This window comes from Chelmon rostratus, chromosome 4 (assembly GCF_017976325.1).
Source record: "Chelmon rostratus isolate fCheRos1 chromosome 4, fCheRos1.pri, whole genome shotgun sequence".
NCBI classification, from domain to species: Eukaryota; Metazoa; Chordata; class Actinopteri; order Chaetodontiformes; family Chaetodontidae; genus Chelmon; species Chelmon rostratus.
Genome location: NC_055661.1, coordinates 28,403,581 through 28,426,204, shown reverse-complemented (window position 1 = coordinate 28,426,204; position 22,624 = coordinate 28,403,581). Strand labels below are relative to the sequence as shown.

Genomic DNA, 22,624 nt, shown 5'->3' with positions numbered 1-22,624 from the left:
TTATAGCAAGAAACAAACAAAGGCCAGCTGCTAATACAGGCCGGGTGACAAACTGGTAAATACACTGTACCTTCCTACCGCACTTATCTCATCAGAACTCCTCAATCATTAATTATTGCTAATTGCTTCTACTTTGCTATTGTCAGCTAGGGGTGGCGCCATCACTGGTGTCACGTTCTGCCACAACATGGATTCTGCAATACTTTCATTACCATTTTAGCATAACAAAATTATTGTGGTTTACTGTAGCTGTGATAACATGCAGGTAGAGGGCTATGCACATAGGCATGGAACTGGAGTTTCATCCAGTAACTATTATTTTCGTTACGAGCAAGACACGCAAACTACTCTGTTGTTGGCTGCATGAACCAACACAAAAGTCTACATCTATCCCACCAGTGATGAAGCAGTGGATTAACTTGACGGAAATGTCTCCACAACAAAGAGGAAAACTCTCAGGCTAACAGCTAAATCGTTATGTTTGCACTAATCATTTTACTTCAGAGTGCTTTGAGGGTTAATACAAAAGCTCAAAGATGGATTGATACCGACTTGAACCTGTAGAGTTTTGACATCTTTTTGCTGCTTTACTGTCTACTTTGCTTTACGTTAGCTTGCTAAATTTTGCATTAGTATGTTCTGCAGCTAATGTGGCTAAGCATCTATTGTAGACCCGCAGGCTAGATGTTGAGGGACAGTCAGGGAAACTGTCTGTTCAGCCTCATTTGAAGCCAGCTCAATAAACAGAGCAGCAGCTTGGATGTGGCTTTCAGTGTTGTCTCTCATTGCCAGAGCTAACGTTAGCTCCACACTTACTGCAACACAAGCTCAGCTGTTGCTAAGTGTGTGAAAAGAGGAAGAATCATGTTTTGAGTGGTTGCATTACCGCGATTTATGTCCGTCTGTCTGTCTCTCACACAAGACTGTTTAAAAAAAAAAAAAGACTCTCTGCATAATAATTGTGAATAACTCACTGTTTGATTGATGGTGTTTGTATTAAAGCATTAAATGAAAAACAGAACCCATATTTACCTCTGAGCTGAGTATAAGTGAAGGAAAACAAATGAATGAACATATCCTCCAGAGCTCTATTCACACGCATGTGGAACACACTTTGGCCTGCACTTGTGCAAATCAAATAATCAAAGACACGACTGGCTTTCATGTAACAAACCACTTTATAGAGTGTTGTCTTGATTGATTGTGGATGCTGAATAAATCTTGTCAATTATCAATTAGGCAGTACTAATCCTCTGCCTTTTCTCAACCAGAGAATATTTATGCCCGTGGAAGACAATATTAAATTACTGCGACAGCCGTCGCTGTTCACAGCAGCTTCATGTGTGTCGTGAACGGAGGACATACGTGTTAGCTCGCACTCGCAGAAGGATTTATTCAGATTCATCAACACCTTAGTTGGAAATCGGTCAGGCCTTAATTTCAGCTCGGTGTCAGAACACTTTATTTTGTCACCATAAATCAACAGTGCGCCCAGAAACAATGGGCCTATTTCTCAAGCGAGCAGCAGCTCATTCCACGCTGCGGAGGGAGACTGTGACTCTGAATAAACTACTCAATATGGCACGAGTGTTTACATGGATATCAATATTTAATCAGAGTTAAAGGCAGCTGCAATTCACAGAGACAATGGATGGAGTTTATATGGAGCGCCACTGCCATCAGCCAAACAATTTGTGGAGTCTGCATGACTTCCTTGGCACTTAAATGAAAAAATAAACAATGACATCAAATCAAGGCCAAGTGGGATTCTGTACCCTGAGCCTGTACACAATAACTACATTTTCGTACATTACAAGTGATGATGAGAATAACGTGAGATCCTGTCTCGTGTTTAGTTGATTCATCACTCATTTCTCCCACTTCTGCGCCAAGGACACTGATGTCTGTTGTTGATGCTATTGTTTGTCAGGCTGAGTCAATAAGTAACGTTTCAATCCGAGCCATTTGGACTTCGTTAGAGCTCCGACCGCAGCCCTCACACATCAATCAAAGGAAACATTGTGAGCAAATGTGTCCCCTGTTATAATTGGATGCAGCCCTTTTTTCTATCACACAGTGACAGTGTATGCATCGCTGGAAAACTGTAATGCAACCCACAGTGAATCATTCTGTTTGAAGAGGGAATGTCTGCAATATGAAATCCATATGAATGTTTCAAGACCTCCTCCAAGTTTCCATTTAAAAAAAAAGACTCTTCTAATAAATTGCCATAGAAAATTGTCACCATCTTTCTCTTCCTTCAGGGGAGAGATGTGAGGCTTGGCGAGGCTACTGTCCTCTGCATGTGGCTGCCTTCTCTGCTCTCCTCTTCCAAGGCTAAGTTAAAACAGAGCATCAAAATCCCAGCTTTAATAATTGAGGGAGAGACTGCAGGGTACTCTGCTCAGGCCTTCTTGATGTGAAGAGTCCTTAAAAGATGCATGGATGCCTCCCCAGAGGGAGATGGAAGGGCTTCATGGAGCCAAGGCTCTATACACTTAAAGATTATGTGTGCATCCGCTAAAGCAAGATGACCAGAAAAATGCTCAGAGGACCATTATTCTCCACAGAGCGGTTTGAGGGATGGGCACCAAGCTGATAAGATACTATCAATATTCATGCCTCTAAATCAATTATATCCCCATGTACTTCAAATGCAAATCATTTGGCAAGCGTAACGTTTTCAGAGTGACTCTGCAGACTGCAATAATTGAATGCGGGATGTACAAAGCTAGGTAAACAAGCACTTAGACACAGACTTAGCTTTAGAGGAAGAGCGCTAAGAATTCCAGTAAACATAAATGTGTCAGCTGTTTACAGCGAACACATTCAGGGGCTTCTAGTTAACTCCGGCTGCAGCTCTGGCTGTGCCTTTAAAATGTAATCTCTGACTCAGATGTATCGCTTTCTCCTCACCCCGCCATTAAGGCTAGAGCCTAAATTATTGATCCCCTGCCTTCATCAGCATAGCAGTCACGTCCGAGCGCAGGGGATCTAACTCCGGCTGTGTCCCCACGCTCCAGCCACTGAAATAATTAGGAGGACTTCTCATTAAGGGAGAATGAAAGGTTGAGAAAGAGAGGAGGGGAAAGCAGCCTGAGGGGCATTCTGGGTGTTTAATGTCTTCCCCTGGGCCCCGAGATCATTCTGATCAAATCCTGAGGCTGTGTCTAAAGACGACAGGCTGCGCTGCAGGAAAATACGCACGCTGTGTGGACACACAAATAATACATCAAGACATCCAGAGACAGGAGCGAGGCGTAAATGAAGAAGCCGCACCGTGCGAGCAAATTAATAAGAAATTGTTAGGATTGGGATCAATAGCATCAGTGCATAACCTCAGCTGGATAAATAAGGCAAAAAAAGGCTACCATGGATGCAGTATGTTCTGCAAATGTAGCAGCGTGAATGAAGTGGAGCAATCCCTGCTCAGCTTGTTTTATTTTAGCTGCTGAGGGAATCCACAGGGCTTCGGTGCCCCAAGGTAGTTTCCTTCTTAATGCTTAGTGAATCATACAGCCAAAAACTCTACACTGTGTCTGTACGTGTGCGTGTGTGTGTGTGTGTGCTCTACATGGAATGCAAAATATCTCTGACTCTGAACAGAAAGGTTGAAAGTTAAAAATGAATAAATTGACAATGGCAGCATAATGAATATTTGATTTGTAACTATTTATGGAAGCCGAAGACATTTTAGAATGTAGCAGCCAGAAATAACAGCGTGCTATATGTGCCAACACCACGAAGAAGCAACAAAACACCTTTGATTTTAGTCAGTCCAAGACACATGACTAAATTAGACCAAAGAGCCAGCAATATGGAGATTTCCTCATTCATTCTTCAAGAGTGCACTACAAAGAAATTGCATTGTCATGTCTCTCTGTACCAGGAAACACAGAGCAGAGCCTGTAAACTGAGTTTGCGAAGGAACCAACTGAGGAATTTGCATGCTACAGTTACATTCGTGCCAAAATGGCTTCGCAACGACTAGTGAAGTCCATGAATCTTTTTGTCACATTGTGCTTTCACTGTCGGCTCGCCTCACGCTGCGACTCCTGAGCTTTCTAAGTAGCTCAGTGTCGAGGCCACACCCCTCGTTAGTGGGGAGGGTTCATTATGCAAATGATCCTGCTGGAGCGGTATCAACGAGGCGCACGCTCCGTTATCATTTTCTGCCGCCGGGGCTCTTCTTCTCCCCGATCGCTCATACGGAATCATGGCCTAATAGCATCCCATTAACATAATTGCCAGCACAACTAGTGTTCCGTGTCTCAGAGCCACTCTGCTGCTCTGCCAGCCGAAAAAGAGAGAAGAGGATGGGTGATGGCGAGGATGAGGGGGGGTGGAAAAAAATTTAATTAAGCCAACGCATTGGCCACTCCCTCCCACAGTAAATGTCTGTTTTCTTTCTTTTTTTTCAAAGAGGTGAGGGCAGAGCTTTTGTTTAAGGAGACCTTGAGAGTCTCTCTGTGCTCCTGAGAAGCAGGCGAGGTGCTCAATATTCCACTGATGAGCTCACAGCAGACGCCAGAATCATGTCCAAACCCAGTCTGCCAGGCAAAATAAAACCCCCATTATTTTTTAATTAATCCTTAATTAAAATATATTACAGCGCAGATTCCGCAAATCTCTCCTAATGCGAAGATGCGGCCCATTCAAGCATATTTACACATCTTTAATTAACACGGCACAATCTTTTAGTCTAACAAGCCGTGGACTTTGAGTGCCAAGGTGGTCCAAAAACATGGCAGAGACATACCTAGATGCTGGGATTGAGGCCCTTCAGACACCCCTGCAAAACAACTGACTGCCACTGTGGTCCGCTAAGGACGCTCCGCAGGAATCTTTTGTAGCTGTGGACCGACGGGCGCACAGCTACAAAAGTCCATTAAGGCACTGCAGCATCAGCTACAGCGGTGAGGGGAAATAGTTGCAGCAGGGAGCCATAATCATGTGCTGCGCTCCTCCTGCATGCTGCCATTACCACGCCCCCAGCTCTCCTCTCTGCACAGCCACCCGTGTTGCTCTGATGAATTGATTGACACCATTTTCCATCTTCCAGTGCTGTCAGAAAAAGAGAGAGAGCCACACAGGAAGGCCTGCTTCTCTGACACTCAGCAGCAGCAGCAGCTCTGTGGTCACTTCTGAGGGGTCTCCACTGGGAAATGGACACACACTGAATAACATTGCACTGGCCTCGCTTAACCTCAATATTCACCTTACATAGTCATAAAGTAGGACAGAAATATTGGTTAAACCCACCGACGGCTAGTCTACCAAACACGTGCTCGCTATACTTGTTTTTAAAATGATCAGATTCAGATCAATAAAAAAATTATTCAAACTACATCTTCCAGAAGGATAAAAGCTCATCATAAAGGCTCCATTAATGTGGGGTGCATGTAAGAAATCTGCTTTCCCACTGCAGCCTCACAGCTCAATAACACGTCTGGCCTCGTTACGCTTATCACAATGACAACTAAATAAGCACAATTAGCAGTCACCCAGGCATCCTCGCTGCTGTTAATTTCATTCCCCAAATTATCCCAGAGATCCCAAATGTTAAAAGCAACAATTCTTCATCAAGTAATGCATGATGATCACGCCGATCACAGACCAAAAGGAAGGTTAAAGCAGCACGTCGGCATCAGAAACAGCTCTTGTATTACGAGATCAAACTCATTTCCACAGCAGAGAGGTGCTTTTGTCTTTTGTTGTTGCCTCATTTTCTAATTGAAAGGTTAAAAGTTCATTTTGCTCATTTGTTCTTGATGATCAGGGCCAAAAGCAATACTCTCAAAACCTCTTTAAACAAATTGCCGTGCTGAACAAATTCAATAATGCAACAGAGGGCCACACATGCAACCAAACAAACATACACACATACAAACATGAGCGCTTTCCTCTCTTTTTTCCCAGGCTGTTTTAATTTGACACCTTGAGCTGGGGTAACTAGGTGGGGAGCGAGGAGCCGCAGAGGAATTCATTAGGCGCGCCACTGCAGGGTCCTGGCTCGGAGCGTTAATGACATTGGAGGATAGGGAAACGAGACAGCCCAGACGCAAAATGAAATAAACATGAGGACTGTCAGTTCTGACAGCACCAGCAAAGGGGACAGAGTCATTCGGGCCGGAGACCTTCAGCCCGTAAGATCAGACCAGACGGGTTATGGACCAAAACAATATTAGTGTGGGAGCACAATCATCCTCACTAGGCCCTTAGATTCACACTGACAGACACTATCTGTGTGTGTGTGTGTGTGCTGGCATTGATCTTTCTAGGCTTCACTCTTCATATCATTAAAAATATCCATCACTTGGCGCTCCTGCAGCATTCAGATACACGACTGCAATTAAATTATTAATGTCACAGCAGACCCCCCCCTCCATACAGACTGCACTCTTAATGTGGCTGCTGAAAGACATTAAATATACAGCAATCTTTGTCTGGCTTCACCGCGGATCAATTTAGATGACTACAAAAATAACACACAGAGAGGAAGTAGGGATGCTAGCCACAGAGTATGAAGACACAGGTACGAGGGAGAGAAAAGGGGGCGTTAATCATTTGGATTTCACCATTTCACGTAGCTTCTTTGAATAAAAATGTCGTATCACATATTAGAAGGTAGAAGAGCCGCAAAACATGGACAAGTTCACCTGTAAAATCATAGAACTCTAGCCTCCATCTCTGTGTCGTTCTCGCTCTTTGTCTCTCCATATATGCACCGTTTGTAAAGTGAAGTTACAACAAAAAAGAACATGAGTGACTCAAGGTTAAAAAATTCAAAGCCAGGTTTAAAAGCGGTGATCAGTGCCCCGTATCCTAACAACAAACTTTTGTTCTCTGCTTTGTTCTCTTCCTCTTACAAATAAAAATGGAATTGTTCAACAATAAAACTTCATTTAGGTGCTTGGCTGCTACAGTCTTACTTGGTCTGGCATGACCGATTCCTGATGCTAGCAAACATTAGACAGGTATTGCTTTTGAACTGGCATCACTGCATGAGGTCGCTAACTGAGCGACTCTTCTCTCTGGGATACCGTTAATGTTTCACTGATCCCGTGGTTGTCACATGCAGCCACCGTAGATGCTGTTTAGCAAAAGTTCCAAAGACTTGAAAGTACACAGCTGAAAAATTAAGCCAAAAACTAGCCAATCCCCACAGACCCCCGTGTTAAAATACCCACCTTAAATAAACATGTTCACAGCCTGGTACAAAAAAAACGATTTTTGGTCTCTTTTGCTAATTCCCCCTGTTCATGACAAATATACAGCAGGCTGAATCTTTATCTAACTTACTTGTTGAGGTTATATTACTCTAAGTTATGCATAATTGTGAACATGGCTGCTTTGATTGACAGCTAGATGCTAGGCTTCAGCTTCATTCAGCCTGACTGACCTCCAACTACGCATCACCTCTTTGCCCATTTTTGGATTAGCCTGGAGTTTGCTGGAGTCAGACAATCCCAAGATGGCGCTGGCTGGAGTCACCGTCACCGAGCTTCACAATGGCTCCTCAGAAACCTGTGGGTGACGTCACAGAGACTACATCCAGGTTTGATACAGTCTATGGGCTTAAGGCTTTCTGCAGGCAAACCACTGGGAGACTTCATTGTGAAGCAGCTTCAGGAGAAGCGCTGTATGTAACCGAGATGCTTTGTTAGCAGTGCAGCTGCTCAATAAAAAGGGTTTACACAATGATATATGGACATATTTGAGGCTGTGTTGTCATTGGATCCATTTTACACTTGGTTTCTCAAACCCTAGCTTGGCTCGGCACTTGTGTCCCCACCCATATGGAAACTGTAGCAACTGTAGCATCATTATACTGCTTTAATCTATCTATCTATCTAACAACAGCCGGACAATTTTCAGTGGAAGGTCTCTGGAAAAGAAGCTAGCAAGCTAATAAGAATTCCTCATGAAATTCCTGATTCCCGTGTCCTCAGGCTGAAGCTTTGTAGTCAGAATATAACATGTCAGATTCCTCCATGGCTGCTTTTGTACAATTAGAGAAAGAGTGTTGTCAGCTAAAAGACGTGGACTCTATACAAAGAAACAACAATGCATACAAAGGAACGAGTAATTCCTCCTGAGCACGACTGAGTATGGTCTGTGTTTGTAAGGCCTCTTCATGAGAGCCTTTCATCCCCGTTCCTCAAAGGACACAATAAAGCTGTCAGTCAGTGTGTCAGTCAGTCAGGACGCAGCCCCAGTGTGTAATGCTCTTGGACTGGGACAGTCTCCTCTGGTGGATGCTCCATATCTGACATGAGCGCTCTCACACGCTGATGGAGTCTGTTGCGATATGGCGACTGTGAATGGGTGGCAGAGATGACCCTTCTTTCCATGTTGCTCAGCTTCAAATATGTGGCTCCGTCGCAGCAGGCATCTGCCTGGACGAGCGTGAGGAGGGGGGTGGCTGACACCTGTCTCTCCCAGGACGAGCCCGCCTTTGTGACGTGGGAGTCCGGGTTGGCTGTCGGGACGGGCCCGAGACAGATATGACAGGGCCGCTGACAAGGGCCAGGCTGCACGCTGGGAGCAACACTGCAGTCCAACACAAACAAGACTTGTGCTCTCTTCACTGGGCCTGCAGTGAGACCCACAGCTGGCAGCTGAGAAGCCTCAGCCTGTGTGCACTGAAAGCTACGCTGTGAGCCACTGGCTTCCCAACAATGCTAATCACTGTTGCATGGATGGACCTCCGAAACACAAACACAGGAAATCAAACGCAGCTTTAACTGTATGTTTGTGGCGAAAAGCTCCACGCTTCCCAAACTCAGCAGACAGAGTGTTCTGCTCTGTGCTGGATCTGTTCATTGTGTCAAACTCGCCCGGCACGCTTACATTTCTGACCTCAAATTGTTATCAGGTCTGTGTTGAGACAGTCTGAGCAGAGAGACACTGATAAAACCTCCCCCTGAGCTGATGAGACCTCTCACAAACAGCTGCAGAACCTGCACATTATGGACGTCTAGGTGGAGTGGAGGGTGTGGAGGCATTGGCGGTATAACTCGCCTTGCTCTCTGACCACAGTTAGAACAATATGACAAATTGGCCTAGTTTCCCTTTTAATTAATCATGCCTTGCTGACAGCTACCTGTGCCACACATCATCATTAGTCAAGAGGAGAGCAAGCCCCGGCTACATATGATAAGAGAGGAGGATACACCTCATCAACTAATTTTCCTCCATTTATTTCTTACAGCAACAAAGCAATCACGGAGGGAATATTTTACACCTACATCTTCTGAGATTTATACCCTTTTAGAAGGTTGTAGATACACCGTTACTCTCTCTGGATGTATCAGACCACTGCTTCTCAACCTCTTTTGGCCCATTACAGTCCAGCCATACGTACTTGTGACCCCTCGTCAAAGATTCACGTTCTCATCTCAGATTCCTTCATTTTAATGAAGTCCTCAACAGATGGCAACATCTGAGATTTGATTTGATTTGGAGAATTTTATCTAAATCACCCACTCTGATCTGGTAATCTGTTCACGTGAAAGTTACAAGTGTAAGTTGTTTTTGTTGTGTGCTTTGTGGGGTTTTTTGCTGTATGATCGGATGCTACTGTCCGTTATTTAGTAAACATCCATTAAAGTTTAAACTGCTTACACTTTGACCTACTGTGCAATAATGGATTATTACTGAAACCGTTTGTGTGCAAAACATCTAGCATGTTTATAAAGCTGTACGGTTGTCTGTTGTCTGGTTGTGATTCCTGCCCCCTCAGGCTTTGTGGAAGCGATGCAGCAATGATCCCAGATCTCAGCAGTTACTTTAGTGAGCACAATATTACCATAACAGACAGAAACGAAGGAAAAATCTATGAAAATATGACCCAACTTGTAATAAACTGGAATTATCCTTTAAAAAAAGCATTTAACCCAAATCACAGGATCTAAACGGCCTGTCTCTACATCACTATATTCAATCAGTTCAATTATTTGGACAACCATCTGTGTGCCTCCCTTCAGCTTCTTTCAGAACGAAAGAATGAATTTAATTAAAGGGTAGCACACTGTCCACAGAATGCTCAACAGAAATGCACTTGTGTGACAACAAAAGTCATTGTTCCAGTCCCTCGCTGAGAAGTGATGCCGCCTCGCAGGACTCAGGAAGCCTGCAGATGATTGACAGCTCCATCTTTATAGGGGCCATCCAACAAAAAAGGCAGAAAGAGAGAGGCCATCCCCGCCCAGTCAGCTGAATGCATTTGGAGACCAGCGGTGCATTGTTGAGATTAAAAGGACAAATGAGAAAAAAAAAAATGATGCCTCTCACACCTACAGATTCTCATCTATGTTCAGGAACACCTGAATCCTCGGCAGCTTATAATTGGACTCATGGTTTATCTCTGTCGGTTCAGGTTTTACCTTCCATGCAGGCATTTTAACAACTATCCATATGTTGTTTGATGCAAAGTATTTGGTCTTATCTTACTCATAAAGGGATAATTACCGGCTTCATAAGGCAATAAACACCTCGTTGCATCCAGGATCCCGAGATCATGTAACCAGGACGTGGCAAATAAACACTGGAATAAAGGAAATGGCGAAGCAGACTACACGCACATGAAAAGAGCGTTGATGGATACCACCTAACACATGGAAAAGCTGCTGGAGTAATAGCTTTCCTGAACTCACTCAAATAAATGTTCCACCGCCTGTGCTGACATAGTTAAAAATGAAGAGAAATGTAGCAACGTAAAATCCTCTACAAGTCGTTAATATTTCATGAGTAGCCATTTTGACACCGTCAGTACATACCTAATTTGTATGGCGTGCGAGGAGAGGGGAGAGGAAACGACGGGAAAGGGAAGAAAAAAAGGGGGAAGCGAAGTGGGAGAAATGGAAGGAGATACATGATGAAGGTGGAAAAACGCCTCCGAAAAGACTTCAGCACGTGGCGAGCTGGCTGACGGTGAATTTTTTGGAAGTCAGCATAGTACAAAGAACATTTGAAATGGCCCATTTAACAGCACTGTACTCCACTCCCAGCCGATGCCACCATTTGCATACTTCATATCAGATGAAGATGGATGGTGAAAATCAATGTCACTGAGATGAGCGTTTTATCAAGGTTATGCTATCCTCCAAACTCCTAAAACCTCTTTATCTCGTCTCTGTTGTCGGAATATTAACTTATCAACACAATCTCTTTACAGCAGAGGCAGCAGCGATGTGGATTTATCAGCAGGAAGAGCCATGACAGGGCAGCCAGCTGGCTTTTAGAACTGCAAATAATCATTGTTTTCATTCCTAATTAATCTCCCGATCATCTTTTTTGTATCCATTCATTAATGGTTTAGTCTATAAAGTGTCAGAAAATGGTAAAAGAGGTAATGTGTTAAAATTGCTTATCTTCAACATCTGCATCTTAAGGGTTCGATCCAGAGCGCGCCGTTGTGACAGCGATTAAAATATAAAATGTCCCATCATTACAACCTTCCTGCGCCCAATTTCCCGCAAACAACCAGGAACAGAATCACACAGTTAGCTTCCTATTCCTATAATAACATCAGCTGTATCAACATTTATTTAGTTATGCTGCAACATGGTACATGGTCACACCAGATAAATGACATTTGTCAAGTATACTCAGGTCTCGTTTCACTTTAACATTATTTTGTGGCAGTTGGTGGATGTACAGTTTTAACAGTATCGTTCATTCTCCTGCTTGGGTTGACCAGCGACCCTCTTGAATAGCAGCGATGGGTCCGTTTCACCCTCCCCGACGATCACACTGTTCAAATCACAACCTATCCAGCTCTGCAGCCCGTGTTTGGTGAAACATCATTATACCTCTCTCGCTGTCAGGCTACAGAATCCTTCCCTTTGTCTGCATGATTAGCTGCTGGTTCCTCATTATGGAGGTGAGGACTGAACTTCCATTTCAAGCCTTTGTGACTCCCACCTTTACCTCAGTCCACTAGTCATAAAAATGTCATGGCAGCCGTAGAGCACGCAGGGCACACCAAGATCTAACAGGAATCACACGCTCGGTGCCAAATCCAACAGGGCAGATTCGGCCAGTGGCTACGGTCTGGAGCTCCGTAAGGAATCTCTGCGTGTGACTTTCTACACGCTCACCCTTTCCAACTTCCTGACATCAGCCTGAAAGTGACTTCGACCAAGTGCACATCCTCCGTTTACTCTCCTGCTGCAATGTTGCACCGTGGAGAGAAAATGACAGACCATTTATAAAACAGGAAGAGGAGCTAACTACAGTAAGCATAAGCTATTTCTGGAGGAGGATGACTGCAAATAACAAAGAGCTGTCAAAATCGAACAGGTCCACGTTAAAAAAAAAGACAAAAAAAACAAAGGCTAATGTCAATGAAGAGAAACTCCAACTTTTACGTCTGTGATCCCACCTGCTGTGACCCCTGCTGATGCTGCAGACAATCACACTCCACGCTTTAAGTTTCCCACCGTGCCGCTGGTGTCAGTGCCGGGAAGGCGTCCAAAACCACAATGCATTTCTGCTATGGAACATTTGTTTCCTTTCAGGGGGGCGCAGGGCCCCAACATGCTCCTACATTTTTCTGTCCTGCCACATTGCATGACAGTTTATTTTGGGAAGCGCAGGTTGGCACCTGAGACACAAAGCTGACAAAGCACTCGGTGTCACTTCAATGAGGCCAGTTGGTGCCATGACAATGCCGCTGGCCATGCAATGCTACAAGATGGACAACACCGCGCTGCATATCTTGGCAAAGTAGGAAAAGAGGCATCAGCTGTTTGCACAATTCTTCTTCATCTTCACAGGGGAATAAAGCTACACGCAATCTCTAAATCTGAGACAGGAGGGATTTCACCTGAGATTACTGAATGTGCACAAAATCTGAACTGCTGTGATGGATTGTTGTCCAGTTCAGGGTGGTTTCCTGGCTTCCAACCAGTGCATGCTGGGAATAGATCCAGTACCGTAACAGGAACAAGAGGGTAATAGCTGGAAGAATGAAAATCTGAAAGTAAGTAAAGCTAAATTGGAGAATTCATGATGCTTTCATTTTATATCAGAAAAGAAGGGATGAACATCAGACATCAAAAAATAAAGATTTTGAACAGATTTAAATAAAAACATAATTCATTCATATGTATTTGAACAAAGTAGAATCGATGTTGTTCTGTTTGTTCACAGTGGCTCTGCATGAGCGGGTCCACTCATTTAAGGAATTCACTGTGGTGGAGCCAAAATAATTCTGCTACTGTGCTTTGTGTTGTGATGGTGGAAAAACACCAGAAAATATGCCTTTTTTTTTTGACAAATTGATTCTGCTTGCATCATAGTTATCCCCTCCATTTGACTTAATGAAGTCTTTGTTTATCAGCACAAAAATAAATCGTAAATGACAAAATGTTAAAAACGTCTGTTTTGGTTGTGAGAAACCAACCACAGCGAATAACAACTAACACAGATCAAAGTCCCAGAAACAGAATGAAATACTGATGTTCTCTGAACACGTTCACAGCTGACAGGACTCAGTCATGAATACTGTAAACTGCATTTACTGTACACTTACAGTTAGGATAAAGACACCGTTCAATTTTACGCATATTTCTTAATAATTGTCCCTCTGAACGTGCTTTTATCGCAGCAGATGGACCGACAAAGAAATGAGTATCAGCAGAGGAAGAGCGGCTGCATTAGCTCGTCCAATAATAAGCCTTCGCCGCATGTTTAATGTTGCTCAGTGAGGGGGCCTGCCGGTGACAGAAGAGTCAGCAGATCTGTGGACGCCACTGCTGCCAGTCACGGAAATCAAGAGAATATTCCACAGCACCGGTTTGAACTGGGGTTGAACACTGTCTACTTTCAGCATTAAAAAACATGAAGTTCTTTAGAAAACACCGGTGATAACTTGAGGTCTCGCGACTGGACCCTGGAGTTCAGCTTCCCAGCAGTGAGTATTTTAAAATGCAACTTTCCAGAAATTAAGTGTTGTATAAATACACTACCTGAGCCACACACACACACCAGTGAATGCATATCCTGTTTCTCCTAACGCAGTGGCGACTGAGTGCAGATAAGATTACTGACTGAATTGACTGCTTCAGAAACACACACACACACAGAAGCTGTACTGTAAAGTGACAGAGCAACTGCTTTGCTGTGTTAAATATCAGATGCAAATGAAAAGAGAAAATCTATCATGACTCTAATGTGGCCTGATAGGAGGGGGCGCACTCTCCTCCGAGGAGCCGAGCGGTGTGAGGAGGGTGATGTATGGAGGAGCTGGATGAGAGGTGAAAAGCGTAGCGAGACGGACGAAGGGAGGGGTGGATTGCTGGGAGGGGAGGGAGGGGGGGGCCACGCAGTCCTGCCAGACTCCTGAGAGCCCAGGGCAAAAGTGGAATAAATGTTGATTAGTGTTGATTTTGTCCAACGAGCACCCGGCAACTGACAGTGGGACTAAGCTGCAGCGAAAGGGAACCATTAATCTTGGTCTGGTTTAAGTAGTGTATATTAATTTGTGTCATTTCCACTACGTGGAGAGAGGCCTCTCTCTCCCGCTCTCCTTTCTTTCTCCCTCTCTCCAGTGTTTGAAAGCTGTGGCAGCAGAGCCTCTTTCACACTGAACATACAGTGGGAGCCTGGAGGTGGCGTCTGCAAGCAGCAGCAGGGGAAAGTGGAGGAAATGAGATTCCAAACACTACATTATGGAAAATGAACTCCTGGGGGGTTGGTATGGCAACCACATTCAAATGTGCCATTGCATGTTCAATTTAACGTGCATAACAAATTTGCAGACTTGATTAAATTCGTAACATATTAAGGAGGCCGGTGTGTTAAAAAAAAAAAAAAAAAAAAAGCAGACCAAACCTGCAGGGACTGAGATTGCACAGAGAGCCCTGAATGAGGTAAATGGCAGAACGGTGATATTTAAGCAATGCGTTGAGCACAGGAGTCGACATTCAGGTAAAAGATTGAGGCTCGCGCTCTTTTACAAGTCTACTTGGATCTCGCCCTCATTCTGTAATCTCCACACTGGCAGGGCTGCTCGGAGCTAAATGTAATTTCTCTACAAACTGCATTCCAGTGGCCTTCAGAAACCAGGAAGAAAAACATTCATCAGTTCGGGAAATTCAGAAAATATATCAGCTAGAAATATAAAAACAATACAGTGCTGGTGCCTCTCTGTCTTCAAGGATGAGAGCAGACGATCATGCTAGAGAAACTTCGCCTGGAAAAAAATAGATCACTTTCCTTCTACATGTGATGTCAGTGTTAATTAACAAATCGCAGCACAGTAAGATTCCTATAATTAAGCTCCTTAATATGATTAACATGTATCAATTAGGCGAGTGACAATTTGCATAATGTATAATGTAACCACATTGTTCTATACTGTAATGGTATTAAGACACCATTTACAATGCTGTCAGTCACAGATGAGTCTGTGATTATGATTCTGCATCAAATACAGTAAAAAGTCGGTTCGTGCCTTATGCTAGTTAATCAGAACACATTTTTCCACAGTTGTCGACATCCTCGGAGCAGAATTAGACTTCAGCTCTTCCTCTCTCTCAGTGGATGATTAAGCTGAGAGATTGGGGAAACAGCTGTGGTGGCGAGCTCAGCATCCCCCCCCCCCCCCCCCCCCCCAAATGCTGCTGCATCAGCACGGAGGAGGAAGGATAAGAGGGGAGACAAAAGCTGCACGAATCAGAGTCGTCTCACCGTCCGCCGAGAGAAGGCACGAGAGGGGAGGCGCAGCCCCGTGACACGACGCTCGCTATCAGAGCAGACATCTACGCTGCCTCGTAGCTAACGTAGGCGTTTACTACCTGCTGCTTTACAATGAGTCCCGACAAGCCCGGAAAACCACAACAGACACTCCTGAAGGCGGGTGTTTGATAGTAACGTCAGTCTGGGACGCAGCCGTTAGCTAACCTGGAAATCCTAAACAAATGACTTTTGTTCTGTGTGGTCTCGTTAGGGCTGCGACTAACGGTTCAGACAGAAGAAACAATCTGAAGATGTCACCTTTAAAGAAATTCTTACATCTGGAGACTTCATAGATGAACCAATCAATTAATCAAGAAAATGATTCACGGATTATTAAAATTATGGTTGCAGCAGTTACTAAGTTTATTTTCAATATTAATTAAGTTGTCAGTAATTTTTCTGATTAGCTGATCAGTCGCTTGGTCTGAAAATACCAATCATAAGTCTCCAGAGGCTGAGGTGATGCCTTCAAATGTCTCATTTCGTCTTGAGCTGCAACAATTAGTGAAGCAATTGATTAGTCAATTACTCGAAAATTAATCAGTAGCTAGTTTGAGTCAATAAAAAAATTCTATGTCCTCAAATGTGAGAATTGTTGCTTTTCTTGGTCTTACAGTACAATGAATTAAATATTCTGAATTTTTTTAATTGAATATTTTGTCTGTTGGCGGACAAACAGGACATCTGATGACGTTACTTTGGGGTCCAGGATTTTGTCCTCACTGTTTTCTAGTGTTTTATAGACCAAACAATGAACTGGCTGATGGAGAAAATAACTAGCAGATCGATAACAAGAAAATGAGAAAATAAAACTGTTGTAGCACTAGTTCTGTCCAACTAACCGTTTAATTTCCATTTACACTGATGTAAAACAGAGCGAGGCAGTAAATCCTCAGATTGGAGAAGCTGAAATCACTGAATGTTTATTTTTGCTTCATAATTGACTTCAGTGATTAATCACTTACCCAAATTGTTGCCAATTCATTTTCTGTCTAATTGTGACTGACTAATTGTTTCAGCACCACACCGGATTGTTTTACATCTGATCTGATCTGATTTTACCTGATCACCATGAAGGCTGCCTCAAAGTGTTCGCACAGTGACGTGCAGCGCTGAGCTCAGTTCAGCCTCTGTAATACAAATAGGCAGATGCCAAGTGTCTGAATGGACTGACAAGTCAATGTAGTGTAGGCTTCCATCCACCTTCCATAATCAGACCTCTGGCTCATTTCATCCTGTCAAACACTCCTCGGCCGCCCTCTGTAAAACACCCTATTTTCACCCTTCAAAAAATAACATTACATCACTCGGCTAGTCATTTTTATAAATGGAGGATCCCCTAGGCTTGAAACCTAATACTACACAAACACGGGCCACAAGAAGGCTGGCCTTTTGTTGAGGTTGAGAAGAAAAAATTAAACAGCGAGTCAGAGCAGCACATTTACTGAGCAGCTCAGTCAAGGAGTGGTTTTGTTTGACACTGCTGGAGATTTATGATGCTGGTGAAGTGTTTACAGAGGTCAAGGCGGCTCATTTTCCAAATCAGTTTGTCAAGCATTTGCTTATCTAAAGAGGCCTTTTCATCCATCATAAAAAACTGATGGCGGAGAGAAAAACGTCCACCTTAAAAAACAGCAGTGTTTTTGCTTGAAGAGGTGGATTACATGCAGAGTGTGAAGAGTTCGATAAGTTGTGTCTTATTATATGATGCCCCCATCTTTACCAGCCTGCTAACTTAAATCCAGTTAGTGGAAGGATGAAGTTTCATGGGCCAATAGCAGTGGAGTCAAATTGTTTGGATATATTTTTGGAGAGCCTGTGAGAACCTCTCATAACAGAGCACTCCCGCCGTTGCTAGGACCAACACTGACACAGACAAGACCTACTGTTTTTACCTTTGCTCCACATTAGACACACCGAGTAATAAAAAGCAAAGTAAAATGCTTCATATGTTCTATGCTTGGTCTCTTCTGAGGAATGCACAATGCCACGCGCACACAGAATTGTGCACAGCGTCTGAAAAACAGCATTCCTTTGAAGTAAAAAAGACAACCCAAATATTCCTGGAATGAAACTTGGTAAAAAAAACGAAGCCCATGTCTGTCAAAAAAAGGGAAAAAAAAAGAGGAATTGGTTTAAATAAAGTGTTCCTTCCTTGTCCTTTCCTCCCGGGTGTTGCTGAACCATTGTGCTTGTTTATACTGTACAATATTTCTGTTGGCCATCCTTCACTTCATCCCAGTAAAAATACACAGAGTAGGTCACAAGTTCAGGTCCTAGATCAACACTGGCATTGTGTCCTGCAGGTGCTGTCAGCTGCTCCGGGGACAGCCAGGGATGGAAAATATACACAAGCAAACAGCATCTCTGTGGATACACACTGTCAGTGCGCTCAGACACTCGGGACAAAGTTACAGCGGCTCGGCTGCAGCTCTGACGAGCAGCTAAAGCTGTCGGCCGGTTTACACACACTCCGAAATATTTAAAGGTGGAACTGGGAAAGTCCGGCCGAGAGTCGTTTCAGGTTTGTTTCCTGACTGACATCAGTTTCATCACTAAAATACTGAAAGAATGACAATAACACAAAATTAAAACCAAGCTTTTTGTGAAAGTAAATTACATCTAATATTGTTTACAATCTGTCAAAATTAATAATTATGTGTAAACCCTTCAAACCAAGAGGCATCATTTATTCTTTCATTTTCAGCCTTTAATGAAAAGTCAGAATAGAGACAGAAAACCTGACTTATTTCACTAACAGAGTGAATACCCACTTCAAAACAAGCATCATACTACCAACTGCTCAACATTAGAAAAGCAAAACAGCCGCTGATCATCACAACTGTAAATTAATTTCTATAAATTAAGAAAACCTGAATAAAAAATTAAATAAATCACAAACATTTTTTTAACCCTTTCAACAGGAGACCTCTCGCAGGAGGAAGCAACAAGCTGCAGCTTTTTCTACACATTTTAGATGTGAAGTCCATTAATACTGATATTCAGTGCAGAACTGGCAGGTTTTCCAGAGAGCAAAATAATACTCAGAAAGTGAAAATCTGGACGGTGTCTCCAGTGGAAGTGAAGTTCACCACATCCTGAGCTCACCAGGAGAGTGAAATATCATTAAAAATTATTAATAATGAGCCCATGTTCTGTCTGATGAGTGGAGCCAATGAAGGAAGAGTAAAACATAACATGCATACCATGACTTTTCTTACAACGTGAAAAGTAAAAATATTTTCTCGACAGGAAATGGATCTTTTTAACACTCCATGTTTTATTAACACTAAAGCCTGCAGCACTGCTGAGGTGTTGAGGCTGACGAAGGTGAAAGCGCGTTTAAAGCACATTACTCCAAACTGTGATGATGCTTTCTGTACCGTGGCAACACGCGAACAAACATGCTTAATTAACTCCCCACGTGTGTGCGTAAATTTAAAGTGACGTGAAAACGATCAGTCTTAAAATTACACCGAAATTAGAGAAACACTTTGAACAGTAGCAAATGTGAAATGTTTCTCACTAAAACTTGCAACAAAGCCAACTGGAGTCTAGAAAACAAGACAGGCAGCAGATCTCCTGTGTGAAGCTCTATTAGCTGCACCTTGTATTTATAGGTTGCCAGCTCAAAGAGAAAAGAATGGGTGTGCAGGCAGGAAGAGGTCCAAGTTACTTTGTACTCTCAGCAGAGCCGAACTTTGGATGAACTCCGAGGAGCGCCAGGGAGTAAAACACTATGCATAACTGTGTCACTCCCCCTCCAAAAAACCTACCAAGACAACACAAAAGAAGAGCGAGCCAGCAGGCTTCAAACGGCCCCCTGCTCTCTCCTGAGGCAGTGGCCGATTCAAGATAAACTGCGGGGCTGGAGGGTAGGCGGCGAGGTGAACTTCAATGGAAACCTCAATGAAAACATCGCTGAAAGCGCCAGCCGAAGGTGGAATCACACACGAGAAACAATAAGAGCAGCACCAGTCGACGCCGCAGCAAAGGTCAAGTATGAGCAAGTGCAACTTTGGGTGCAAGGAGAACAATACCCTCCTCATCCTCCATCCATTCCATTTGATTTCATGCACTAATGAGTGTGAAGCTCGCAGAAAACTCGCAGAAAACCGGCATGCTCAATATCTCATCAGAACAAGTTTTGAGGAGTCCTCCAGCACATCAGTCTAAAGACAGGAAAATAAAAGATGAGATGCACGCTATCAGTCTGAAGTGCACTGAGTTCTATCTGTGCCAATTTCAAAAATGTCACGAGGAAAATGATTTGGAAACATGACTTACGCCTCCTATGTTACGTTATTTCTCTTCCCAGCAATTATTCTGCTGACATGCTCTCTCACAACCGCTTTAATAGAGAGACACAATACAGAATAGAAAGAGACGTATTCACCAGACTTGACAGTTAACTCACAAGGGGAGACATCAACGTGCTTGTGACAATTTTGCTCAATACTCTCTATTATTCCACAATAGCATCAAAAAGCCTCATTCATATTTTGACACAATAATTGATAAGGACCGCTCGAGGTAATTGTCCACAGTTCCTATTGTGAAATAGTTAAAACGCACAGACTTTATAGCTACAGGAGGAAACACATGTCTTACATGTCAGTGAAATTTATATGGTGAATTGTGTTGTGACTGAAAATCCAGCATCAGGTTGTGACTTAGAGTGTGAATAGCAAATTACCCTTTGATGATAAAATAGCCCACACAGAGCTGGTGCTGTGCCTCTGTGGATTTTTGCTTAGCTTCATGCTCCATTAGTGAAAAATACAGTGAGCAGCTTTGGGTTCATTTAACCTGCTTTAAGATAGCCTGAGTGTTTCCTGCAGACAGTGTGGAGACAGCAACAGAGCATCGGTGTTCAGGCTCTCTCGGTCGAGTGCAGAATTAACTTGAACGTACCTGTTTTTTCTTTGATTTCACACAAGACATTGAAAAGAGCTGGCTTCATTCTGTGACAGTTCAGAGCGTGTTTCCTGAAACAGAAAAGTGGCTCAATAAGCAAACCACAGAAAAATATATTACATCTAAAACTTACTCAGCCTCTAAACGACTGCACTGCACGGCTGACTGTTATCATTTTTACTGAGATTTTTTAAGCTAAATGCAATGCAATTTTTAAACAGCTGAATTAGACATGTGCATGTGCTCTAGCTTCAGCTGCCACCTAAATCCACCAACCTACATTCAGATTAACATTTTATTTAGCTTTATCCAATGTGCTGTCATTATAAAAATACACAATTCATATATAAGTTGTTTATTTCTGATCATCTACACCAATAAAACATTTTACATGCATAACTTTTGTCACTTGCAGCATCACTGAATTTAACGTGGATTACACAACACGGATGAAATCCTGGATTGTTCGGAAAGTTGCATCCGCTCAGCGCGCAGTAAACAAGCTGGGAGCCACTTCAGAGACAGCCTGAGCTGCTCCTCAGTAATTACGTTTCATTTTTAGAAAATCAAATGTCCGCTGTGTTTGTTGGGTCTCTTGAATGCACCTCGCCTGTGTGAAGGTGTAAAGTGCTTTAAAATCGCTGTCAGTGGGCGACACGTTGGCAGGTCACAGTAATAAACACCACATTCATACACTTTTATTTTCTCTGAGGCGCGCGGCTTTTTGCAGGCGTGCCATCGTTGTGTCCCACTGTTTCTGTCTGACCTGCAAAACCCTGACAATTATACTTCCATCTACAGCGCACCGGACTGTAAATCCACAAATTTAAACGCACTATTTTTTCCATTTTTCATTCCCCCCGGTTTTAATTCTCTCTCTAGTTTGCCGCCGCCGCCTCCTGACAGAGGAAGAGGAGGCTGTTCGGAGCATATCTTTACCTGGCTTGGGCTTCGTCCAGACTTTGATCCGTGATGGTCATAATTTGCTGTAAAATGTCTCCAATGTCCTGTTTTCTTCCGTCGCCGTCCGTTCCTCCGGTGCCTTCCTGCATATGCTGCGGCAGGCCGGGGTGCCCTGCCATGCCTACCCCCGTGTGAGAGTGCATCAACCTCGGCTGCTCGTCCATCTCTTCTTCTCTCTCTATTTAATTCTCTGTTGCGCTCTCGCTGCTGAAATCCTGCAAAAATACATAAAAGAAAAAATAGGAGGGGGGAAAAAAATCCCGGTGGTGCTTTGGTATTTGCGCTGCGCACTCGGTGTCTCCTCGCAGGGGCTTTTTCTGGCGCACGGAGAGGGGGATCGGAGGGGAAAGCGGAGATACGAGTCCTCCTGCTCTCTGGCTGTCTCTCTCCCAGCTGGTCGGAGCTGAATGTGAAATCTGATCTGAACTGCTGCTGCTGCCTTCACTGGAGTAGCGTGTGCGCAAGAAGAGATAGGCTGCTGGTTTCTACTACTAACATGAACTAGGACACGTTTTCTTATAATGTGGCGCAGTGATCCAAAACCCCCTCTTCCTGCCAAATTGCAAAAAAAAAGTGTCTGTGAGAAATAAGAAGTGTGGATTTATTTCACTCACTCCATCCTCCTGCTTTTGTCATGTACAGTACAGGCTGGGCAGGCAGCAGCAAAGAGCGTGAGAGTCACAGACTCCGCCTACGCGACATGATTGGGAATATAAGACCATTTAGCCCCACCTTGAGGTGCCTCTCATGAAACGTCGATCATTGGACTGTAAAGGTGGGATGGAGAGGAGAAGCTGGGAGATGTGGCTGCCGCCTTACGTGCGGGGAGACGGTGCCGAGTGGCAACACAGCCTGAACTCCAAATAAATAACAGCGGCTGACACAAGTGGTCTGCTTTAGTCCCCCCCTCTGACCTCAGTATGAGCCCCACTGGCTGCACAGGAGACCATTTCATCTCCAGGCGGTGCCAAGATGGAAGGCACACTAATCAAAACTA

At 43.7% G+C, this 22,624-nt stretch overlaps 1 protein-coding gene across 2 annotated transcripts in view; it reads right to left on the bottom strand.

Moving 5' to 3' along the window:
- Positions 1 to 21,989, bottom strand: part of LOC121605024 (pre-B-cell leukemia transcription factor 1) — a 57,443-nt gene extending 35,454 nt beyond the window's left edge. For both annotated transcript variants that reach the window (XM_041934746.1, XM_041934745.1), the window contains exons 1-2: positions 21,604 to 21,989; positions 20,662 to 20,735 (exon numbers count right to left, since the gene is read on the bottom strand). In XM_041934746.1, the coding sequence (XP_041790680.1) occupies positions 20,662 to 20,735; positions 21,604 to 21,791 (262 nt within the window). In that variant the 5' untranslated portion in view covers positions 21,792 to 21,989. The remainder of the gene's footprint in view (positions 1 to 20,661; positions 20,736 to 21,603) is intronic.
- Between the last annotated feature and the right edge of the window lie 635 nt (positions 21,990 to 22,624).